This window comes from Prionailurus viverrinus, chromosome D2 (genome assembly GCF_022837055.1).
Source record: "Prionailurus viverrinus isolate Anna chromosome D2, UM_Priviv_1.0, whole genome shotgun sequence".
Taxonomy (NCBI): Eukaryota; Metazoa; Chordata; class Mammalia; order Carnivora; family Felidae; genus Prionailurus; species Prionailurus viverrinus.
In genome coordinates this window covers 70,810,382-70,833,919 of record NC_062571.1, presented here as the reverse complement: position 1 = coordinate 70,833,919, position 23,538 = coordinate 70,810,382, and the positions used below count along the sequence as shown (strand labels likewise).

Here is a 23,538-nt window from a genome sequence, read left to right as displayed (position 1 = left end):
CAGGGGTAGAACCCTGAACGAAACCAAAATGGCTGCCTCCAGGCTCCAATCCAGGCAGATTATACACGTGAGCAAGCCGGGTGCTATTCAGGTGAAGGAGAACCCGGGTCAAGCAGTTGATGCTTTCTTAATAAATCCAAGCCAGAACAGTTCACGCACCATCCGGAGAAGGGATACCTGCTCTCTAGGCAGCCAAGTGCGGTGGCAACTGGGAGTACTAACAAGGGTTTATCAAGATGGGATTTCAAGAGGATCCTAGATTTACAAGGGGCTTTTCATATGTGGACTGGAGATGAACCCAGTTTCTGTTTAATCCAAATAATGCAGCAAATGTTAGTGTGCAAAAGGGTAAAACAAAAAAATTAAAGTACTAACTGAATCTTCGTCGATCAATAGAGAAAATGCCAGTGAATGATGTAGATTTTTGAAGGGGCTCAGAATCACAGAGGACATTTGACTCAGAAATTCCATCCTGATGTGGCCCTCTCCTGCCACTGCCTTTACAAATGGAAGCCCGTGTCAGAGTTTGGTAACAATGACATGATTTTTTAATAAGAACCACGTAGATCCTTTAGGGTATAAAAAGGGGGGGGGGAGGGGAGAAAAACTCTGAGAGAGACAGAGAGACAGAGAGACAGAGAGAGAGAGGGAGAGAAACAAAAAAGCCAAACAATCTCCATTCCCTCTCTGTGAAAAAATGAAAAGCAAACCCTCGGGAGGCACTTGGGCTCCTATGTTACACCCTGTTCCTTCCCACTGCGCAAGGGCCTCTGAGGAAACATAAGTTAAGAACATGTGTTCTTGGAAGCCCTTGGGTGAAGTGGTGGGTAGAGTGGCAGCTTTTACTGTGAATTTTAAAGGCTTGACATTCCTCAAATACATATGTTCTCTTCTTGCTGAATGAGAATATGTGTACAGACATATGAGAGAGAGAGAGAAAAGAGGAGGTGGGGAGAGAGGGAGAGAGAGAGAAACAGAGGAGGTGGGGAGAGAGGGAGAGAGAGAAGGGGGAGGGTGGGGAGAGAGATAGAAAGGGTGAGAGAAGGGAGAGAGAGAAAATACTGTGTGTGTGTGTGTGTGTGTGTGCGCGCGCGTGTGTGCGTGTGCATGTGTGTCCACAGCAAACACCACAGGCAGATACCACAGTTCGAGCACATTCTGGGGTGGGGCAAAATTTCCGACGCGGCCATGAGGAACGAATGCTTCCAAGTTCACATGCCTACACACATACTCATACATCTGAAAAATGCATAGCGGAGAAAGAAACGGGGCGGTGGGGTAGCGGGGGCGGGGGCGGATCTATATGCGTACCTTTGCTTAAGAAATTCCTTTCTGCAGACAACTATTTCATGAAATGCAATAAACACCCTAAAAATTCTAAGCAGCTCATTATATACCCCCGTCTGCTTTTATGGCTCCAAGCCAGAATATAATGATGAACCTTAACTTGTTAAGGACAACTAATTTTTGTTTCTGGCTGTCTCAGGGGCTCCTCTCTTGCTCGCGCTCACTTCACTTCACTGTTGACACGTTTCTGTTAACTGGATGTCATCTGCCGGCCTTGATTTTATGCACAAGCAGTGGGATGCATTTTCCTGTGCAACAATCCTGCTTTGAGTTGCATTAGGTTTGTCATTATTCTCTCATTTTCCCCCTTGCACTTGTAACATTTCATCTCTTCCTGCCTTATTTTTTGTGAGCCACGGTGCACCCACATTATGGTTTATACATGATCTCTCTCCCTTTGAAGCCGGCAGATTTCAGAGCCCGCTCTCGTCAGGAGAAGAGCCTTGCACCAATTTAGCGGGCTGAGGGCCCGGAGCTCCAACATCTCAATCTAAAGGGGGTCACAGGGTGGCACAAGTGAGTGTCAGCAAGAGCTGTTTAATTGCCAATCTAGGCTTCTCCATGGTGTTTAAAGTATAATGACCCATCACTTAATTCTGAGAAGTCCTGGCCCCGCTGCTGAATAGAATGAATATCAAAGGGTGTTCTGGAACAGGGCAAGCTGCCTACATTTCCTATAACTGCCATAAGTATAATAGACCTATACTTCTGTCGCCCCATTACCACAATAATGTATTTAATTTGCTGTATACGCTTTTTAACTAGCTACCTTTCATAAGGCCTACCTGGGGAATCGGCGGCCTCCCCCCTGCACCTTGAGCCCCTAACCTTTCCTCCCACTGTTCCCTTCCTTTCCTCCACCCCCCTGCCCACCTCTAAATCATCGACTAACCTCCTAATGATAATTCAATCGATAAGCTTAACCCCAATCCCCATCCTCTGATTATTTCACTGCTTTTAGCCTCTAGAACGCACCGAATAAACAAACATGAAAAACAATCAGGTGTGCGGTGTAAATGCTGGTTTGCCGGGAAGATGAGCTGTGGATTAGGGGCCTCTCAGAAGCAGTTCTCCTCCTGGGAGACTCCCTATTCGTTCCCATGCTTTTTGCAAGGTTGTGATGACATTATTTAATGAATATAACCTTCCTCCTCTCGCTGGAGAAGAGAACACACAAGCATTTTCCCGCCTCACCAATGCTGGGGTGGATTTTGAAACGGAGATCGTTTATCACACTTGGGAAGTGGGATCTTTAAAATTACGTGATCTCCGTGGTGTGATGACAAATGTTAGGTGGGCTCTACGGCCTGTTTTTCTTAAACGAAAGTGATCCTTACTCTCCCCCCCCGCCCCGCCCCCACCGGAAATCACGGTCTTGTAAGCAGGAAAAGGAGCTGTCTTGTCCTGTCTCCCCAGTCCCTTCCTCTGGCCTTGGGTTCCCAAGCTGACTCCAGAGACTGGGGGAAGACGCTAGGGCAGCATCCTTGCCATGTAATGCATGCTAATTTAATTATGGGCCATCATCAAAATGGATTACTTGTTGCAGCCCATCAGGAAAGTCTAAACCTCCACCGATTTAATTAACTTGACTGAAAATCAGATGAACAGAAAATAAAACTATCATTAGGAGCAATTAGTGACTACTTAAACATACTGCTGCCAACCGGTTTGTAAATAAACTAGCACTCACTGAAAAATTAGCCAGAATTAATTAGAGGGAGGAAAAGGAGAACAGGGGATCCGAAAGATCTAGGTACACATGTGTGGGTATATGTGTGTGTGTTACACACATATGGATAGCCTTAAAAAGATACGAATGCACACACACACACACGCACACACACGACTTTTCTTTTTTTTAACAGAAGAATTCACCATTTATATCCAAGTCCACGTGGCAAAACATCTCATACCAAGTATGGGAAGTCGGGGTGGAGGTTGTTAAGCCACAATATTTGAATTAGAAGTTGAAGATGGTCCCTTCTTAAGGAGAGTAAACATCGTTCTGTCCTTTGTCAGGGTGTAGGAATTCTTTGCTGGTTATTTGATGGGTTCTCTTCAAATTCTTGCTCTGCACACACGTGATTTTTTTGTTTTTTTTTTTTAACTTTCCAAAATTTAGAGCTACACAGGCCAATATGGTAGGCACCAGCCACACGTGGCTTTTGAGTACTTGAAACGTGGCCGGTCCAAATTGAGTTGTGCTGTTCAGTGCAAACTCCGTATCAGATTTCAAAAACGAAGTACAAACCAGAATGTAACATCTCTTTAGTAGCTGCTTTACAGTGATAACATGTCCAAATGATAATGTTTTGACAATATTAGGCTGAACAAAATACATCATTAGAAAGAATTTCACCTGGGGTTTTTTTAATCCCCCCCCACACCCCCACCCCTTAACCTTTTAAAAACTGTGGCTACTAAAATCTTAAAATTCCATACGGGACTCACCTTACAATTCTACACGACAGTGCTGCTTTAGAGAGGGCTGTGTTTGGGCAGGGGTGTCCCTGCTTGTGGACAGTGAAGAGTCTGGATTTTGAAAAGGGCACACCCTTCCTCAAACTGTCCTTTACACAATAATAAAATTACCCTCACCCTTCCCTTTCTTACCCAGCATGGGGGCAACAGAGGAACGACACTTTCGTAAGTTCCGTGAGGTCCTATCTATGTCTTCTGGCCTTCTTAAATTCTTAAGGAAAAACCGCTCCATTGACAGAGTCCGAGATTCGACCTCGAGACTTCAACATCACCTACCTTACAAGTCCAGATTAATTTCTCAGTATTTCCTAGGAATAAAGCCTAACGTGCCCTTTGGGTCTTACACCACTGGAACTACACGAAGGAGCCGCCCCCGGATGGCCTGGTAGCTAGCCAGAGAACTTTCCGAGAAGTCACCCATGGTCGACTTGGTCGGAGGCGCCCGTTCTTGGAACTCACCTAGACATGGAGGCGTTGACAGTCAGAGCTGTGGGGTAGGGGTGACGGAATCCTCCTGTCGTGATTGGGTACACGGGCTGACCTTGCCTATAAAGAGGGGGGCACAAAGTAAGAGAGTGCAAACAAGGGGGGGAGGGGGAAAGAAAAAGAAGAAAAAGGGAAAGTTCTCTCTGCACAGTAAGCTTTATTCTCATTTGATCAGAACAAAAATCTTGGGGATTGTACAGGAAGGATCAAAGGGAAGAAACACAGAACAATTTGAATGCCATAAATCTGATAGGAATGGCTAATTAAATTTTATAACCTCTGCTTATGTCAATAGAGACCCTCTCCCCAAGCTGAAACTAGGTGTTTTGTTGTAATAATTAAAGGCGAAGTCTCGCTTGCTTTAATGGAGCCATCACACTAATTGAGGGCTACACATCCAAAGGAAAACAATAATGAATGTAAATTTATACCAAAATAAAGTACAGTGAATCAAAGGACTTCAGTTGCGCTTTGGGCCTCTTTCGGTATTTAGATCTCGGTGAGAAAACATTAAATTAACAGAGCTTAATTTGTAGCCTTTTGTCAAATTAACAAGTGTTGACAAGAGTTACCGGGGGGAGAGTCCCCAAGAAGAATTGTGGGTAACCAATAGACAATCACACCTCATTACAATAATTAAAAAATACAGCAACATGCAAAATAGCATCCTCATGAAAGACACACAACTTTTTCTGACAGAGGGTTGTCTGAGTTGGCTATTCCTTTTTATCTAGCCTTCAAATATCTCCCCATCAGCGGAACGGGGCAACCGATGACAGAGAACTATTGGAGGAATGGCCCCATTTTCCGAGAAAGAAACGGGACACAAACTCACGTCCATGTCTACCCTGCCAAACAAAACGAAGGAGAAAGAAAGAAACAGGAAGTACAGCCATGGTTGGTATTTTGTATGGCTACCACCTCATACAAGCTACTTTTCACACAGCAGGGCAGTGTCTGTTCAACTAGAGAAAAAAGGGTAGACTGGGGCGGGGGGCAGGAGGGGGGGAGGTAACTGCACCAGAACTTTGAAAGGGCATCTTCCCCAAGACCCAAAGTTCAGAGTTTTACCAGGAGGTATTCTGGTTAAGACAACAAATTGTCCTTGCTTTCTAGAGTAGAGATCACCGATACACATGGAGAAACACATACACAAAAACACAATCACGAAACAGAGACCACATGCACACACGCGCGCGCGCGCGCGCCCAGTATGCTTATGCATTAAAGGCCTTTCTACTCTGGTTTTGAAACACACATTTTTAAAAGTTGTCTAAGGAAGGTTAATGGATGGTACTATAAAAGCAAGACTGGGTGATAGGAAGACCAATCGTAAAAGGCAGTTTGCAGACCTGCACGCCGCCAGGAACCCCGGCTGACACTCAGGAAGGCCCCACATGCTGGAGTGGGGATTCCAGACCCTCCCCCCCCCACCCCAGCCCCTCATAATCAGGTGAACCGAGAACCCCAGGGGGACCCTAGCTGGATACTGGAACTTCTCAACAGACAGACCTTTCCACTCTTATTGCCAGCCTTGGGAGTAAAGGTCGGGATGGTGTTGGGGTTTAGGGGTTTCTGAGAGGATAACCCCCCACTCTCACCCCTGGATTCCAAAATCACGCTATGCCTGTTCCCATTCTCGTGCCGCCTCAAACCAATGAATGACAGGACTCCACTGTGGGCTGCCACCGGCAGAAGTGCCATGATCAGCTTCCTTTGATAGAAGCCCTCAGAGCCTTTTGCAATTCCCCAAGTACCTTAAGGGCACCTTTGTTCACAGAGAGAAGCCTAGAGTCTTTGGGGACTGTGGGTTCAGAAGGCTAAGTATCAATGACCTTTCTCCTACAAAACCCATCTGAATGGCTACTGACTCACCTGCTTCCCCACAGGGCACCTCAAGGAGCATCTTTGCAACATATCCCACCGCGGCCCTCCCTCACCAACCCGTCTTCTGAGACACACGCACACACATACACACGCACGGAATAAATAATAAGCATGCCCATGTAAGAAACAAAAAGGGAATTAAAAAAATGGAACTCCTTACTGTGGTACTAACCATCCTAGCGGATGGGGGATTTGTCCTACGGTGCCGGGCGATAGTGGGTAATACGGAGATATATCTGGAGGGTGCGGAGGCCGTGGGATTCCTGAGAGAAGAAGCAGCATTTTAGGTACGAAGGAGAAGAGAAGGAAAAAGAAACTGTCAGGGGATGGGAACAGGGAAGGGACGACGGACACATCTCTTCTGTAACGCTAGCATGAGTCTTTTCGGGACTGTGATCGTTAAGAGTTGTGGCTAACTTTCATTCATTATCTTTCCCCGCCCTACCTTGAAAACTACTTGGTTTATCTCATTCTAGATGGATGGGTACGCTGGGTAAATGCAGACTCAGAAAATGCCATCTTGCATATTTCTGCCTTATGTGATCAGTGTTGATTACTGAAACTAAAAAAACAAATCTGACGGGCTTGGCACATAGTAGGTGATCAAGTCATATAAATTCTCTTTGCCCTCCCAACTTGTGCCTTCACTCCTTTTAACTCTGATGACTTGCCTGCACGAGAGTTACTCCCCTAGGTTTCTAACATACCTTTTAAGTTACGGCCTTTGGAAAGGTTACTCTTGTCTTCTTTCAAAAAAGTTAACTCCCCTAGAATGTCTCCGACCTCAGCTTAGAGGATGAGCTCTGGGAGAAACTCACCACGAGCCACGGCCTCTTCTCCAGGGTAGAATCTGAACTGAAAGGACCAGCGGATGCTGGAGACCTGGCAGGCTCGACTCTAGAACCTAATTCTCTCGAGGGCAGAGGCACCTGGGAGAATCAGCCCTACCTGACCAGGTGCTGCCGCATCGTGAGCACTAACAAGGCTCTCGAGGCACATCCGGGCACATCCCGAGGCCCGTGCCCCACTGCACGCTTACGTACGCCACAGGCGCACATCCTGCCATCGATTCGGGGGGAAAGCTAGAGCGCTAGAATCAATTCCGACAGAGGAACTTGATCTATGCAGCAGAAGCGGGAAGAAAACGAACAATGCTATTGAAGGTAGTAAGCTGCATGTCCGTGGATGAAAACTATTCCATTTTTTTTTTTTTAATTCATTCAGGAAGCTTTTAATCTGTAAGTTAAGTCTCCCTGGGTGACATTTTCATGCAGACATTGCTTTCTCTCTATTACAAAAACCAAACAGATTAGCTGGTCTTGGACCCTACACCAAGCCATTTGCACACTTGAAAGAATGTTCGCAGAGGAAAAGTAAACAGTCTGCAGACGTTAATCATATGTTTTACGATAACCATTTAAAAGCTATTCCCTGTACTACCATTATTTAAATGAGACGTTGATGCTGCTATTCACTCACAGAGCCTGGGGCCGGCTGGCGGCCTCCTCCAGCCATCCAAGTACTAGGCGAGGTCCCCCATGAGCACAAAGGGGGCTCAGAGGCTGGCGAACACCAGCTAACGCGTGGCTTCGTTCGGGGGCGGCAAAGGCAGCATGAATGGGCAATCCACCTCAGCTCAACACCGAACAATCCCCTCTGACCAGATGACACGGGATAACAGCCATTTAAAATTCATCCTTCTAATTAACTAGCTGGTTAGAAGAACCCTACCCAGTGCACCGCCCAGCCTGTCCTGGCCTCAGCTGTTCTCCCATGGCCGCCCCGCTACGAGCTGTGGCCGGCTGCTGGTTTCAAATCTTGTTACGGGGAGGGTGGCCAGTGACCCTGTCCTCTCTGTTTCCCTCTTTGGGGGAAAAAGCAGCCCATGTGTATGTGGGATGGAAAGGAGGGGAAAAGCGCCAAGGCTGACGGATGACGTGACACCTTCTGCCTGAGACTGTGCGGGTTGTTCCATGCTGCAATGAGGAAAAACACAGACTCCAGTTTTCACATCTGTATAATGGGCTCGATGATACCCAGGATATCGCAGGGGACGAAGAACCCAAATAAGCCAGCAAAGAGAATGCGGGATCCAGTGATGTGGTCTCCTCCGGCTGCAGCAATAAGTCACGGTCAGGTGACTGGAGTCCCTTGACCGCCAAGGGAACTAGGGCTTTGGGCAGCCATGCTGCTGGGGCTCCTGTGCTCCCAAGAAGCTGAGAAGGAGGCCATGGGATGCCTCCACAACTACTCCCGCCTCCAAGTCTGTTTGAGGCTCTCGGAGTTCGTTACAAGCTACTCCTGGAAAACACTGCATGATTCATAGCCAGCCCTTCCTGGGGCATTCTGGGCTCTAGAAAGATTGTTAGCACTCCACATAGGAGAGGCTACTCCCCCACCAGGCTCTGGTCTCCCCAAAGAGCTTCTTTTCCGCACCCCAGGAGGGGAAATGAGGAGCCCCTCCGCCACGGCCCCAGCCCATCCCGAACTCCCCCGTCCCTTCCCAGCAGGCCAGGCGGCCCCGGACCCCGCACACCCTTTTGGCATCACACACACCGCCTACCTGTTTTGGGGTCTACGTCGGCTGGTAAGTGTGGAGGTGGGTTTCCCGGGGTGAAGTGTTCGTTGCTGTACGTGATGAGCGGCGTGAGAGGGTGGACATGGTGAGGGTGTTGCACAACCGGTACTTTGTTCGACTGTGGGGAGGAGAACAGGAGGCCAAAGTTACGCTGGTTCCTGGCGGCTCGACACTGGGGGACACAGGACCCGTGGGCTCCCTGGACCCCACCCTCCCTTCTGGACTTTGTAAGATGCACTCAATTCCGCCCGCAGCCCTGGCCCCAATCCATGCATTAAAAATAACAGATATTTGTAAAGACAGCTCTCTGGGCAGGCGTGCTTCCGTTTTGACCTCCCTACGGAGCCTGGCTTTTAAAATGCCTCCTCCACAGCCACCCCGTCACGGACCCCAAGTGTGCACCTTCCCAGTCGGCAGGTAAATCGGAAATGGGGGTTTAATCTCCCAGGCCTACTGGGTTCCCGCAGGTGGTGGTGGCGGGGGGGGGGGGGGGGGGGGATCTCTGACCCCAGGACCCCACCGGAGGGACCTTCAGGAGGCAGGCAAGGCTTCCCAGGGGACCAGCTAGGAAAACCTTCCATTACAAGAAACGTGGCAGGGCCCAATTCCCACCCACTCGGCCTCCCTATCCACCACCCCCCGCTCCTAACTTCCCCCTGCCCCTGGGAGCCAGCGGGCATGCTACAATCCTTTACAGACAGCATGGATGAAAAGCCCCACTCCTGGTCTGGTTGGGAGTGTGAACTTTACCAGAAAGCCCTACACTGGCAGGCGAGCACCTGCATATTTTATGCAGATTACAGCAGCCCTGATTCATTAGGAATTTCATTAGGAAGTCATTGGGGAACGCTAATAAATTAACTGGATGATGATAAATTGGGCTAATAAAAGGTGTGCAGATTAGAAACGGGCAGTTCTAGAAAACAAAGTACAGGCATTTTTATGTTCAAGAAGGGTGGACAGGTAGACAGAAGCAGGAAAAAAAGAAAAGCATTTGCTAAGATCTTTCCAGTTGCCATGACCAGACCTTCCTGAATTCTTTTCCTCTTTCCCCCCAGCCCCTCTCTCAGTCCGCCCCACCCCCTCCACTCTGCTGTGCTATAACTTAGCCCAGCAAGATCACAAAGAAAAAATTAAGCTGAAACAAGCGAACTACTGGGCCATTTACTGAGAGTAATCCAATTGCAAAAAAACCCTATTCCCCATAGAGGATTTTCACTAAAATCCTACAACAGGGACATTTAACCAGATTAGGTACCAGCGAAGATAAAGAGGCGAGTATTAGATGATGAATGGATTAGAGTCAAGTTTCATTTCAGAACGTGTCTTCATTTCCTTTTATTACTTTTAGGAAGGCACAACTTGCATTAACATCAAGGAAAAGGAATTGCATTAAAAGAAAAGAAGTAAGGTTCCAGTGCTGCCCACTAGTGCCTCTCGAGTTCAGGGACCACGGAGCAGTTCGTTCGCCGTGCATTTTTCTTCTTGTCCTTTTTTTTTTTTTTTTTTTTTTTTTTAATGAATAAGGAAGGGGTATACTATAGAAAGAGTATTTCTCACAATTAATTGCGGAGAAGGCATTGGTAAAAGGTACTCCTAACTTTTTTCAGGAGCATGTTTGGAAAGGAAAATATGGCCTTCTTAGATGCTCCAGGAAAAACTACAGAGAAAGAAGTCAACACTTAAAACAGCTTGGTTTAACGATTCCCATAAACAAGTGGACACATTCAGAGGAGGCTAGCTGGTTGCTCAAAGAGCCTTATGTTGTGAATTACCAGTTCGCAATCAAAGCACTGAAATTAAAAAGCACCAAAGCAGAGGGAGTTTTGGTTAACACCTCCCTAGCAGCCATGAAGGTCTGAACAAGGCCACAGCCAGCAGAGTGAGGGGCTGCTGCCCCAAGGCCAAAGCCAGCATCTTATGAACATGCACTGAGGATTATTTGGGGGGAACATTTCTGTTCAGGACAGATTGAAAGGTAACCAGCAAATGAACTCTCACTGTGGGCTGGGGTGGAGAGGGGAAAGAGGAAAGGAGAGGGAGGGAGAAGACGGGGCAGACACAGCTGGAGGGAGGGAAGACCACTTTCCTTTGAAAGTGACTACTGCCACCTTCCAGAAGTTTTTTGTTTGGTGGGAAAGATACACACCTGCTGCAATGAAAGAAGGCAGATCGATCCCAGACAGTTTAAAGTAAGTGTGGGTAAAACTAGGAGATGAGTAGGAAGAACCACAGGTAACCCAAAGCGGGGAAGATGGTCACTTGGAGGTCGAATGACTTCTGGGCAGCGGGACCACCATAAGCAATGGAAGGAAGCACGGGATGGGGGTTAGAAGGGCTGGTGGTTGACAGTGGCACCTACAGTTCCCAGCTCTGGTTGAGTCAAGCATCTCTCAGGACACTTGTCACAAATCTGGATGGCCAATCTTAGGAAATCTCTCAGCAGGAACCGGATTCAGGAGATCTGGGCTCAGGACCCAGGCATCCAGTCGGCCTCCTGAGGACCTCACATGGCAGCTCTACCTGTTCAGCCATGAACCCCTAGACCAGAGAACCACGTGGCCACAGACAAGTGCCAAGGTTAAGAGACCTGGGGTCCTAATCACCAATCAAGTCCTAGTTCTTACGAAAGTCCACAGGAAGAGCTTACCACAGAACCTACCACATGGTGAGCACAGGAATGGTGGTTTATTATTGTTACTTGTTAGTTTATTGTTAGGGAGAAGTGGCCCATGGCACGCGTCTGTCTACAGCTCAGAAGCACCAATTCCATGGCTGCCTTCCAAGAAGGACTAACAGGAAATGCAGAGAAAGCCTTTCTCTACTTGTCTAGCAAAAGACGAAGACAGAATCTGGGTGACAGGAGAGCTCACTGAGTGTAGGACGTGAAAGTTCATTTTCCCTCTTCCTCTTAGAAATATGTATGAAGGTTGGACACCATTGCCTTCATGTTATTTTGCACCCTTGAGCTTGGCCAATGGGTTAGTTTCCTGTCAAGATTCGCTAGCATGGAAGGGGGTGGACCCCGAGCTGCTGCTACCCAGCCTTAGGAGGGGAAGGCAAATGGGCACATGACAAAAGTTGGACACCATCGCCTTCATGTTATTTTGCACCCTTGAGCTTGGCCAACGGGTTAGTTTCCTGTCAAGATTCGCTAACACGGAAGGGGGTAGAGCCCGAGCTGCTGCTACCCAGCCTTAGGAGGGGAAGGCAAATGGGAGCCCTAGCATGACGTGGTTCTCTCTTCTCATCGTGACTGTATGCCAGGTTGGTCCCTAGGAAACCACGCGTCTCTGCAGGTTGACCAGCTCCCAAGCAAGCAGGGGAAGGAATAAAGTCATACCTACAGAAACCAGGGTCTACTCACCATTCTCATATGACCTGCCTACACCTGGACTGCTGTTGTGAATGGAAGTACGTTCTTCTTGAAGATGCCCTGTCTCTCCAGTCTCAGAACCCCACAGCCCTTTCTTTCTATGTCACATCATGCCCATGCTAGAGCCACATATGTACCTCTCTTGGTCCCGCTGTAGCTACGTTCCTTAATGACAAAGACTGTGCCTTCTAGAACTCTGTGTCTCCTGTCACGCCCAGCCTGTGGAGTGGCGAGACTCCTAAGTTGCAGAAGAACAACTGAGTTGCAACCGTAAATATCAGAAGAAGAGAAGGCCAGGACCAATTTCACAGATTCATTGACTAAAACGGCGTCTCCTCAGAATCGTAGAACTAAGCTAGACAGGCCTTCAGAAACGGGCTAGTCTTATACTTTATAAGAAGAGTGCCTTAAAAATGGTTTTAGAGCCCCCTGGCATGCACCACGGTGACCACAAGTGCCTGCATGCACGGTGGCCAAGAGTGAAGGCTATGAATTCAAGCAAGACCCAGGTCGAAATTCTACTTGACCCCTCTAGCTGTACAACCTCTCTTAGGCCGTTGTCCTGTCTCTCCAAACTCTAGATGGGAACGGGCTCGACCGCAGAGTGTGCTGTGAAAATTAAGGCCCCTGCCTATACAGCGACCAACACCAAGGCTGGCACAGAGCTACACGTGCAATACAAAAAGCTTTGGGAAAATACTGTCCAGCGAGTACTACTGATGAGGGCACACTGAAGGTGGTGTTGGCTACCCTTCCAGTATCTTCTAATCGGATTCCCAGAGGGGAAATGCATCCACAGACTGTGCTCCTTATTTCAAAGGCAAGATGTTCATTATGAGGCAAGAGCGTATGGGTGTTTTCCGGCCACCGCTCTGTCAGGCGAAACGCCCTTCTTAAAAACGTGGTATTTAATTAATAAACATATTTGTTATCTCTTTTGAGAAAAACCATTACTCTATCATGCTAATAAATAAGAATGCCTACAGAAGAGCTGAAAGTTAAATAAAAAAAGCTGGAGATGACCAAGGGCATTCCAGAATCAGGGTGAGGGCCTTGGAAGTCAGAGTTCGTATCAATCAAACACCAACCGACCCAAACAGAAAATGTCCCTTAGACTTTCCCCTCCCCTGTGATCAGAGCTCACTTAAAAAAAAAAAAAAAAAAAAAATTTAAGTTTATTTATTTATTTTGAGAGAGACAGAGATAGCATGCGTGGGGGAGGGGCTGCGAGAGCTGTAGAGAGAGAGAGAATCCCAAGCAGGTTCTGTGCTGCCAGCACAGAGCCCGATGCAGGGCTCGAACCCACAGAGCTGTGAGATCGTGACCTGAGCCAAAACCAAAAGTTGGACGCCCGATCGACTCAGACACCCGGGCGCTACAGCTCCCACTTCCATAAAGAGGTCTTTAAGGATTGTGCTCAAAAATGTCACCACCCTAAGAAAATTCAAACGTGAAAAGTACCTTTCTTAGGGGAAGGACACAGACAACCTTCCCGAAATGCAACAATCTATGCTGGGGGTGTGAGTGGATAAAGAGCCCACGAAATATGTGTCTGTCCCCCTTTTATCTCTTTATAGACCGAGTCCGCTATTCAACGCAAACAACTGCAACATGAAATCAGGTACTTTTTAGGTAGCTACTTTATCTAAATATGAGGTATGTCTTCAAAACTACCTCGAGGGGTGGGGTGCCTGGGTGGCTCGGTCGACTGAGTGTCCAACTCATGATTTTGGCTCAGGTGATGATCCCAGGGTCATGGGATCAAGCCCCATATCGGACTCTTAAGATACTTTCTCTCTCTCTCTCTCTCTCTCTCTCTCTCTCTCTCTCTCTCCCCCTCCCTCCCTTTCTTCCTCCCCGCCCCCCCCCCCATCCCGGACTCATGTTCTCTCTCTCTAAAATAAATAAAATGAAAAAAGAAAACCAACTACCTAAGGGGTGCAAAAAAAGTCATTACCTCCGGGGACAGCTAACATACACTCAAGGTCGGGATGGTGGCAGTCATCGAAAGCTGCCGGACGAGCCTAGTTACTAGCATCCAACCCGCTAAGAATATGATGAAAACTAGGCAACTCTGGGCCACGTGAAAGGCCAACGTTAATAAAATGTTCCACATAAGGTCCGGGAGTCATATGCTGCGGTCGCCCATACACCCCCACACCGCGAGCACCTGGAACTCAGAGTCACCTAGACCCCTCTGTCCAGATCAGAGCCACCCAGACCCCTTCGTCCAGACGATCTGAGGGGAGGACGGGAGAGAGGAGCCCTGACCAGCTGCTGAAGCTCTATGGTCAACCCCAGCACAGCTCCTCCTTGCTGCTGAATGCGGCCCTGGTGCCAGACCCGCCTCGGTGCTGAGTAGGACGGATTTCATCAAGTCCTCATCAACACACCTATCAAGCGGTTGGCAGCTCTTATCAGTTCCATACGGGAGGTGTCCCAGGTCACAGGCTCGAGGGGGGTAGTGCTTCCAGGTCTTGCACACTCACCGACCTGACCCCCCCCCCACCACCACCCCCACCCAGAGGCTGGCGGCGGGGTGGGGCTCACCACCGTGCACGCTGCACCCGATGAGCGTAGGCCGGGCCAACCTTCCCAACCGGACAGAGAGGCTTCAGGACTCACAAAGGGATCTGTTCCTCACACTGCCACCTACCAGTTTCTGGAACCTAGACCCAGTGTCAGCAAACAGTGCTCCCTGCTGTCCTCCCTGCCTCCCCCACACCCCAAGTTAAGAGTAGCTCGGGGCTCCCTGCCTCGGCGAGAACACCTTTGCCACAGGGCACCAGGGATTTTTATCAGGGTTTTTTACAACTTGTGGCTGATTACAGGAGGTGGGGGATGAGGACATTTAATGGGATATTTCTGCACCTCAAACAGAGACAGAAGCAGTAGCAGGGTCCCGCAGGGATCAGGTGATAAACACTTTGCACACACCGTCAGTTCTGGCTGACAAGAAACTAAAGAAAAAGTCAACTAAAAAACCTCGAACCCATGAAATGAAGTCAACAGTACCTATTTAAAGGGAACAAAAATCCTCATCTGGCTATAAGTCATTAGGGCTTGGTTTTCTACCTGGAGAAATGGCTGCTGCCCAAAGCAAAGCCTTCCCCAGTTCTGTTCATTATCCTTTATGGGTTTTGAGCACTGAATGGTTAAAATTATTAAAAAAAAAAAAGAAAGGGTCCTTTACCAGCCCTCAAAGCGCACAAAGCCTTTCGACCCGAAGTATTCATCCAACTACAGTGGGGGGGGGAGGCGGGGTGGGGAGGGGGCGCCCCTGTGGCTGACCTCTGACCTCTGGAGAACCCTTAAGCCCAGCGTTCTGCAACTCGGCCGTGCCACCCTCATCGCCAAGCGCCCACACACCCGTCCAAACGGGGCTCGCCATGTGGAACCTGGCGGATGAAAGACTGGTTCAGGCACTTCTAGATCTCCCTGCTACCCTCCCCTAACCCCAGCCCCGCAACCTTCTGTAACTGTGGGGAACCCAAAGGGAATGAAAGCTGGCCATTCACCTCGCAACCTATTAATCAGCAGACGTTGAAAACAAATAGAGCCATTGCTGGCCCGGCCTCTCTGCCGGCCCTCCTCCTCAATACTCCCCTAGTGCCCTCCTTTTCTGCAGAAGAAAAATGGGGCCAGAAAGTGCCTTGAGGAGCCCAGCACAATAAAACAAAAGCGGCACAGAGGGGCATTTGTCCGCCTTCTCCCCCCCACCCCCCAGCGTGGAAGGTCTTCAGTGGTCTTTGGTTACCCAGCCCTCCCAGGGTCTGAAATCAGCCTCAGGAAGGGACACTGTTCATTCCAGGTTTACGTGAAAAAAATGGGTTTATAGCTCATCCCCGTGCATTTTGCCAGATGCCGCTTACTACAGCTGTACCAAGGCCAATGGCGACTAGCAAAACATTAATGATGTCGCGCGCACGTCACTGGAGCCACGGCTGAAGAGGAGGGGCTGGAGCTGAAGGAGGGGCTGTTTCTTACTCGTCAACAACCCTTTGTGACTCAACTAGTCCTATTCTTTCAGGCTATGGACCAGAGAGTGGTGGAACGTCAGCAAAAGTAAGCCTCCGGCCTCAACCACCCATTCCCGACCATTAGCGCCCACTTCCGCTTCTGGAATGACGTCAAGGAGGCCCTCACGGCAAGCTGGATCCGGGCCTGCACGCACAGACCCATCCCTGCTTACCTACTGAACATCTCCCTACCGCATCCTGCAAAGCTCCTGCACACACAGACGGAAAGGGTGACAGCGGCCTTCCACGCTTGGCCAGATGGGCTTCTGGAAACATTTTGCCCTGCCCCTCTCTCCTCCCAGCTATGGAAGCCCAGCCAGCTAGGCCCCGCCTAGTGCAGCGCACAGGGCCCACTCGTGGTCAAGTGCTGCTGCTCCCGAAGGCCCTGCTCCCGGCTGATGGCACACGTTCCCTGGACGGGATGTACATGGCTACTGAAAATGATAAATAAGAGAGAAGGCTTCGCGGGGTCCAAGTTTTGCTTGGAGAAATGAGGTGGTTAAGAGGAAGGAGGTCTGCCTGTGACCTGCAGCAAATGCCCACCCTGCAACTCCACTGCACAGCTCACCTCACCTGGCCGCGCTGCTGGGGGGTCTCTGGCACAAACCCACCAGGCTGCAAAACGACAGCTTCTGCAACCCAAGGTGGCCTGACTCAGGGTGCTGCTGCTTTGTTTTGCAAACTATGGATGGCTGGACCCTCCCCCAACCCCAGAATCAACTCCATTTAGACAGCAAGGAGAGGAAGAGAGATTCTCCGGCTCTCTACAAAATTCTGCCGACTCACAGTTTCTCATATACTCACACAAGCAGTAAAATTCTTCGTGCGGGGAAATGATTGAACAGGGCAGGCAGAGAGAGAATAAATGTGCAGTCAATTTTCATCCAAATTCTCTCACACACATGCATATACATAGAACTAACTCAAACCATCCTAAGCCCTTGGCCTTCTTCTCCCCCGCCCCCCCCAACCCCCGGTCCCTTCCATAATCTAACAATCCAGCTGGTAACACACAAAACAGATTGCCAAGCATTCAGGGTCTAGGGGGCCAAACTCTGCTCTTAATGATCTTTCCTTAATCCCCAAAAAGGAGGAGGGGAAGGCTGGGAGTCAGGAGGAGGTGTCAGGGTGGGGGAGTGGGCACCCGAAGGGGAACATTCTAACCTGGAAAATAAAGATGTGCTCCAGCTGCTTGGCTTTGTGAGAGCCGCAGCCGAGGGCCGACCCAGCAAAGCTGTGCTTTCACAGGCTCTTGAACAATTACTTCCAGTTAAGTTCATTAAACATAATTTATTTCCACTCATTCTCATTTATTTCCCAATAAAAAGAAAGCATCCCATTGTGTTTCCCCCAGCTAACCTTTAAAGCACGTGCAAGCTTCAGTCTTGGCCGGCCCGGTCCAGGCTGGCCCCTGACCAGTGAGTTCCCAGGGTTTTCTTCCTGCCCGCGTCCCTCCAGGAACATGCCACAGCATGGCGGAGGTCAGTGAGGGGGTACGGCAGGCACAACAGGGTCCTCTGACTGTCCTAATCCTCCACACAAGGTCGCCAAGATGAGGAACCAGCCACTTCACCCCTAAGTAATTTCCCGGTGGTTCGCAACCTCCACCCTCCCGCAAGATATTTCTCTACTACTTGGGTATTAAATGATTAGTGTTAGCATAATCAATCTTGTTGAGTGTCCAAGTTTACAGAGAATGTTTGAGAATTGGGTAAGAGGGTACAGCTGTTCCTAGGAGAGCAGATTTGCAAAACAGAGCCAAGAATAAAACTAACCTATTCCAAATGAAGAAATCCAAAAGCTCAAATTCAAAACAACTTAAAAAAAATAATAATGATGATTTCCAGGCTACCCACCCCCCTCCAAAAAAAAAAAAAAAAACCCAACAACCCCAAATCTAGGGATTCCTGAATATAATGGAAAGGAAATCACCAATTTTGATTTAGAGTAAATTTTAAGTACATAATGGTTATTACATCCTGGGGATTTTGAGAAAATAGTGAACAAAACCTGATACAGCTCTTCTAATTTATTTACAATGACCAGCTGTATAAAAATGTCTTTTGTTTTTTTTTAATACACCCTGTGCCCAACTTGTGAATTTAGACAGTACTGCATTTGAAATTCATGCCTGCTACATGGGAGTCTGATAAGAGCTCTTTCGAACAGCTGTTTCCTTCAGAGAGCAGGTGAATTTCTCCCTAGAAAGGAGCAGGTAAACAGAAGAGGAGGGATGAACGTGTTCCTGTGGCCCAAGGGACACCAATGAGTCAAACCCCTGGATTCAGCAGGATGTCAGCAATGATGGGTGCAAAGGGGGTGCTGCATTGTTCTCTGTCTTGCCAAGTTAGTAGTGTCCCTCCCACACATGGGCACCCTTTAGTGGGCATCTACAGTCTCGATAAATGATACACGTGAAAAGGACATGACCCTCTCTGAAAGCAAGCTGACTTGGAAGTAATGACCCAGGCAAAGTCCAATTAAAAAAAATTTTTTTTCAAATGTGTGCAGAAGTATGTAATCTGGAGGGCATGGCAAGATTTCATCACATTCCAAAATGTTGCAGGAGGAAAGCTTTCCATTACATAGCTCAGCCGGGCCCCCCACCGACCCCAAACCACAAAAGGGAGGTTTCCCTGAGAATATAAGCTTGCAGGCTCTGCTGCTTCTAGAAAATGCCGAAGCAGGAGCCTGTTGTGACAATACAAAGATCATAATATCTGTATCATTGGAGTCGGGAATTCACCCTTTCAAACAACTCCTTTCTCATGAGAAATCAAGAATGGAGGTTTAGCGGCCACCGAAACAGCAGGACTGCTATTAAGTAACCCGAGTAATTTGAGTAAACAAAGGTCTGGAACCTTTCAGGAATCTCAGAAAGGGAGACTGCGCTGGGTTGGGAAATTTACAGCAACACAACTTCCACATTTGCGGTGCCAGCTTGCACTGTCTTCCCCACGCTTCTGGACAGTTCACACGATCGTAGACTGAACTAGAAAAGTTGCACACAACCAGAGAGGAAAACCAAGGCAAGTATCTGTCATTCCTTCATGCTTGACTCACAGAAGTTATTTACCACTTTGGGTTTTAATAGGCTGTTTAGGGTTGAATTCCTGATCTTGAAAACACAAGGACTCTTAGAGTCTGTTGCAGATTTCATTTTTTTTCCTTCCCCTCCCCCCAGATCGGATCTAAGAGCGGACTGACCACTGCAAATGTTTCTGTGTTTGGCCACTCAACAGCAAAAAATAGTAATGAAAGTAATCCTAGGAATCGCCTCCAAATTCGAGGATGCCCTTACAGTTGTGGCAAAGGATCGGACCCAACAGTTGAGCGGAAAACAGTGTAACCTAAGCCCCAAACTGGTATTGCAAAAGGACCTTCTTCCTAATCATTAACACCACAATGGTCTCCTGCTCAGGGCTCCGAAACACATTTCCTACGAAGTTTAGAAAACACAGACACCACAAGCAAGACTGTAGCCCTGAAAGGCCGGCATCTACATTTGGAGATTGAAAATAAATACAACTATAAAGACAGAGCAACAGAAAGTTAGCATTAAATATGAAACCAAAATATACAGTTTACACAAGCCCTGCTACTGTGAAAGCCTGAACGCTCCAAGACCTTTCAAGCTTTGAAAGTATGCTCCTCTCTGAGGCCACGTCATGTTCCCTTCTCTTTCTTCCAGTGGAGCCCACCCTGGTGGGTGAAGGAGAGAAATTTATTTGTTAAAAGAAATCCTAAACCCCACCACCCCTTTCCGGAACCCAGTTTACTCCTTCCTCGTACTTGGGGAGCCGGCTTCGCGGGCTCTGCATGGCTGGGTAGCAGGAAGGACTGTGATGAGAGTCACGATTTCTCTCCGCATCTTTTTTTTTTTTTTTTTTTAACCCTTTCTCCCCACTCCCCCAAAAACTGCTATGGAAAAGTATAGCGTGAAAGGGCACCAACTTTGAGTTGACCATTGATTCTTGCTTTGTTTTTTCCTTCCCATCGTCTGAATTTAAAACAAGAAAAGAAAAAAAGGAACTGAGGTTTAATGGTCAAGACCATAAGCAAGGATACAAACACACACACACACACACACACACACGCACGCACGCACGCACGCACACCCCACTACTCACCCAGCAATTCAAATGGAGGTGCCAACCGCCCAACTGCTGGAAGAGAGAGAGCCCGGAGGCCACTGTGCCTCCCTTCCCACTCAAATCTTCCATGCCCACTAAAATTGTATCCCTAGGGTACATAATAGCTTTGGTTTTCTTTCTCTCCACCTCAAAAAAAAAAACTTTCTCTGTACCTTCAAGATGGGACTGGGCCAGCTTTTTTTTCCTCCTCCCTTACTGCTTTTCTCACTTTTCTTCTTCCTCCCAGCTTCCCCTCCCTTTATGCCTTTCCCTGAAAGAGCTGGAAAAAAGCATCTTTAGAGAAGGCTCCAAATTTCTGCCCTGGTTCACTCAAAATGCTCCCAAGGTCTCACTCCTGGTGCCTATCGTTACTTTGTTAATTAGCCCCCTTCCACACGCAGCAGCCCTCAAAAACCAAACGAAAAAATTAAACAAAACAAAGCCAAAAGAAACCTCACCATCTAGTTCAACTGGTGGCAGACTGAATTTTTTTTTTTTTTTTAATTCCTAATTAGAAAAAACTCCTTCTAGTTTCTAATCTTTACCACTACAGAATCCGTGAAGGAAGGGGGAAGGCCCATGTTCCCCAGCCAGCTCAGGGCACCTAAGCCAAGTCCCCCTCCCTCACCCGTTACCTTGGGCGGCAGGGACACAGCTACCGCTAAGAGTAGCTAAGAAATTACGGTCGGCCATGAGGGAAAATGATCAACCGAGTGCAGGAGGCAGGCACTTTATCTGCAAGATTGTCAAATCCCTCAAAACAAATTTCTTAGAGAGGGCTGCAGTGCGAGAGGAGGGGGGGGGGGGGAAGCATATTTTCTTGTCACAGTGACACGGGAGTGACATTTGGTAGGGCCTTGTCTGCCAAACACACACGCACGCACACACACACCCTCTTTTCCTTCTAGAGTAAAAGACTGTGCTGGAAAGATTTTCAACTGACCTCTGTGGAAGGAGAACGCAAGCTTCCTGTGCTCCCTGGCATTCTAGCACTCAGACCGTTAACTTGCTTTTAGACTGTTGAGTTTTGTGAGCTTTCCCCAGAATGAGAGAGAGACAGAAAGAGAGAGAGAGAGAGAGAGAGAGAGAGAGAGAGAGAGATACAGAGACAGGCAGAGAGACAAGAGAAGGCAGAGGAATGCAAAAGGCTAGCCCTAAATCCCACAAACCCGACTTACTTTTCCTGGGGCTCTCATAGGATCCAGGGCCGGGTACATTTGTGTGGGTTTAACTTAATTGGAGTTGAGAGACTCAGACATCACAGGCCTGAAATCATCCTCTTTTACATGAAGGAGGGGAGAGAGGGAGGGTGGCTCCAGGAGGGGTTAAAGACAGAAGAAACTTGCAGGGGACAAAATGAGCCTTTCGGGTCCCCTCCCACCCCAAGTGTTAAATCGTTTCACCCTGTTCAAAAGCAAACGCACAACTCCGATTTGCATGCAGGTAAGAGAACACCCCTGCCCACCGCCACATGGGTTCCTGGACCTGCCTTGCGTGAAGCAAAACCAGTGGCAAAGATTTGGTTCCTTCTGGCGGCGGGACACCTGACACTGGGGAGACGTTTTGAATTCGCCGATCTGACTGCCCACCTGTTTATAGGACTCTTTTCTTGACGTTAGTCTTTAACACACCGGCCGAGTTAAGAACTCTCACTCCACCCCACCCCCACCCTCCCCCCAAAAACAAAAACAAAGGCTGGAAGGACTTCAAGATAACCCAAAGTGAGAATTCTTAATTTTCTCTTCTTCTTTTTAAAAATACTGCTCTGTGGCCCCTCTTTCTAGACTTATCCGGCCTTCCGGTGTGTCAGGCAGCAATCTTTAAGGTCCTCAGTACCAAAACAAAACCCTGCCATTTCCCTTTACATGGCGGTAACAAAAGCAATGAGCCTCCAGTTTGACAAGTAAAAAGCCCCAACCACACAGCCCCTAATTGCCTCCCCTCCCTCTATTCACGAAGACCACCACACTCGGCAGCTGCCTTTGTCACACATGCAATTTCTTAAGTAAACTGCAAGTTTCCCTCCCGGCTGATGGACAGCTCCCAATCATTCAGCAACAATAACTTATAAAGTGCAGCAAACAGGATGGGCAACTTTGACTCGGTATTTTCTGGCTTTCTCAAAAGACAAGGAAAATGGAAACAGCCAAGATGAGCCAACACATTCCAGACAGTCCTCCTCCTCCTCCTTAAAAAGAACAGGGAAATCTGGTGAATTTCTTCAAACTCCCTCCTAAGAAACCGCTTCAGGATATCTGCGGTCCCATCATCCCATCCCGAGTCCACCCCAGGGGTGCCCCAACTTGTCAGAAGTACACCCACACTTAGAACATTTCCAGAAAAATAAATAAATAAAAAGCTGACGGATACTGCCAAGTTCTATGGGATTTTTTTTCAACTCCCCCAAACCAAAACCAAACAAGAGAGAGTAAGAGTTTCCTTTCCTGTTAGCATGAAATCACAATCAAGTGGAGAAGTAAAGTAAGATGCTGGAAAGACTGCCCATTCTCATCCCGCGGTCCTCATCCACATCAGCGGCAAAGTTCTGGTGTTCTGTTTTAAATAAAGAAGTTGGAGACGCGGGGAAGGGGAGATGGGTCTTGCACGAGTGCATATGAAAAGCAGAAAACTGCGGACCCCTCACGAAAATATTTGGGGACAGAGAGTTAGGAAGGGAGCCAGGAGGGTGGAGCATCCGTGACTTTAACTTGGTGGGCGAAAAGAAGCGAACCTCCCCCCAACCCGGCCCCAAACAGTCACTTCCGAGTGAAGCAATAAATACTACAAGCAGGTCTGCACGGTCACGAGCTAAAAGTTCGGAGTAAAAAAGTACTGCCGATTTCTCTTTTTCGTTTTTTATTATTATTATTATTATTATTATTTTTATTTTAAGGAGAGTTAAGGGGAAAAAAAGAAAATAAAGACCTCCTCCATCCGGCACCTTCCCAGTCAAGGGACGTCAATGTTAAAGTTACTGCAAAAGTGACGAGCGAACCGGGTGAAGGTTGGGAGCATGCGAGGCACTGGCCAGGCAGGCGCGCGGGGAGGCGGCGGGACCGGCCACCGCGCGCCGCCCGCCCGCGCCCCGCCGCCCCGTCCGTCCGCCCGCCCGCCCGCCCGGTCCGCCCGCCCGCCCGCGCGGGCCGCTTACCATCTAGAGCGGGTTGCGGGGCTCTCCTTCCCGCCGCCGGCTCGCGGGCATGCTGCCCCGCGCCCCGATGGCCGCCGAGG

The 23,538-nt window shown here is 48.5% G+C and overlaps 1 protein-coding gene across 28 annotated transcripts in view; it reads right to left on the bottom strand.

Annotated features, from left to right (window-relative positions):
* The window catches only part of TCF7L2 (transcription factor 7 like 2), a 202,952-nt gene that overhangs the window by 18,240 nt on the left and 161,174 nt on the right, over nucleotides 1–23,538 (bottom strand). For 23 of the 28 annotated variants that reach the window (XM_047824753.1, XM_047824759.1, XM_047824758.1 and 20 more), the window contains 3 exons: nucleotides 8,765–8,897; nucleotides 6,362–6,464; nucleotides 4,288–4,374 (listed from right to left, as the gene is read on the bottom strand). In XM_047824753.1, the coding sequence (XP_047680709.1) occupies nucleotides 4,288–4,374; nucleotides 6,362–6,464; nucleotides 8,765–8,897 (323 nt within the window). The remainder of the gene's footprint in view (nucleotides 1–4,287; nucleotides 4,375–6,361; nucleotides 6,465–8,764; nucleotides 8,898–23,538) is intronic. The other 5 variants (XM_047824755.1, XM_047824757.1, XM_047824768.1 and 2 more) reach the window with 1 other exon arrangement.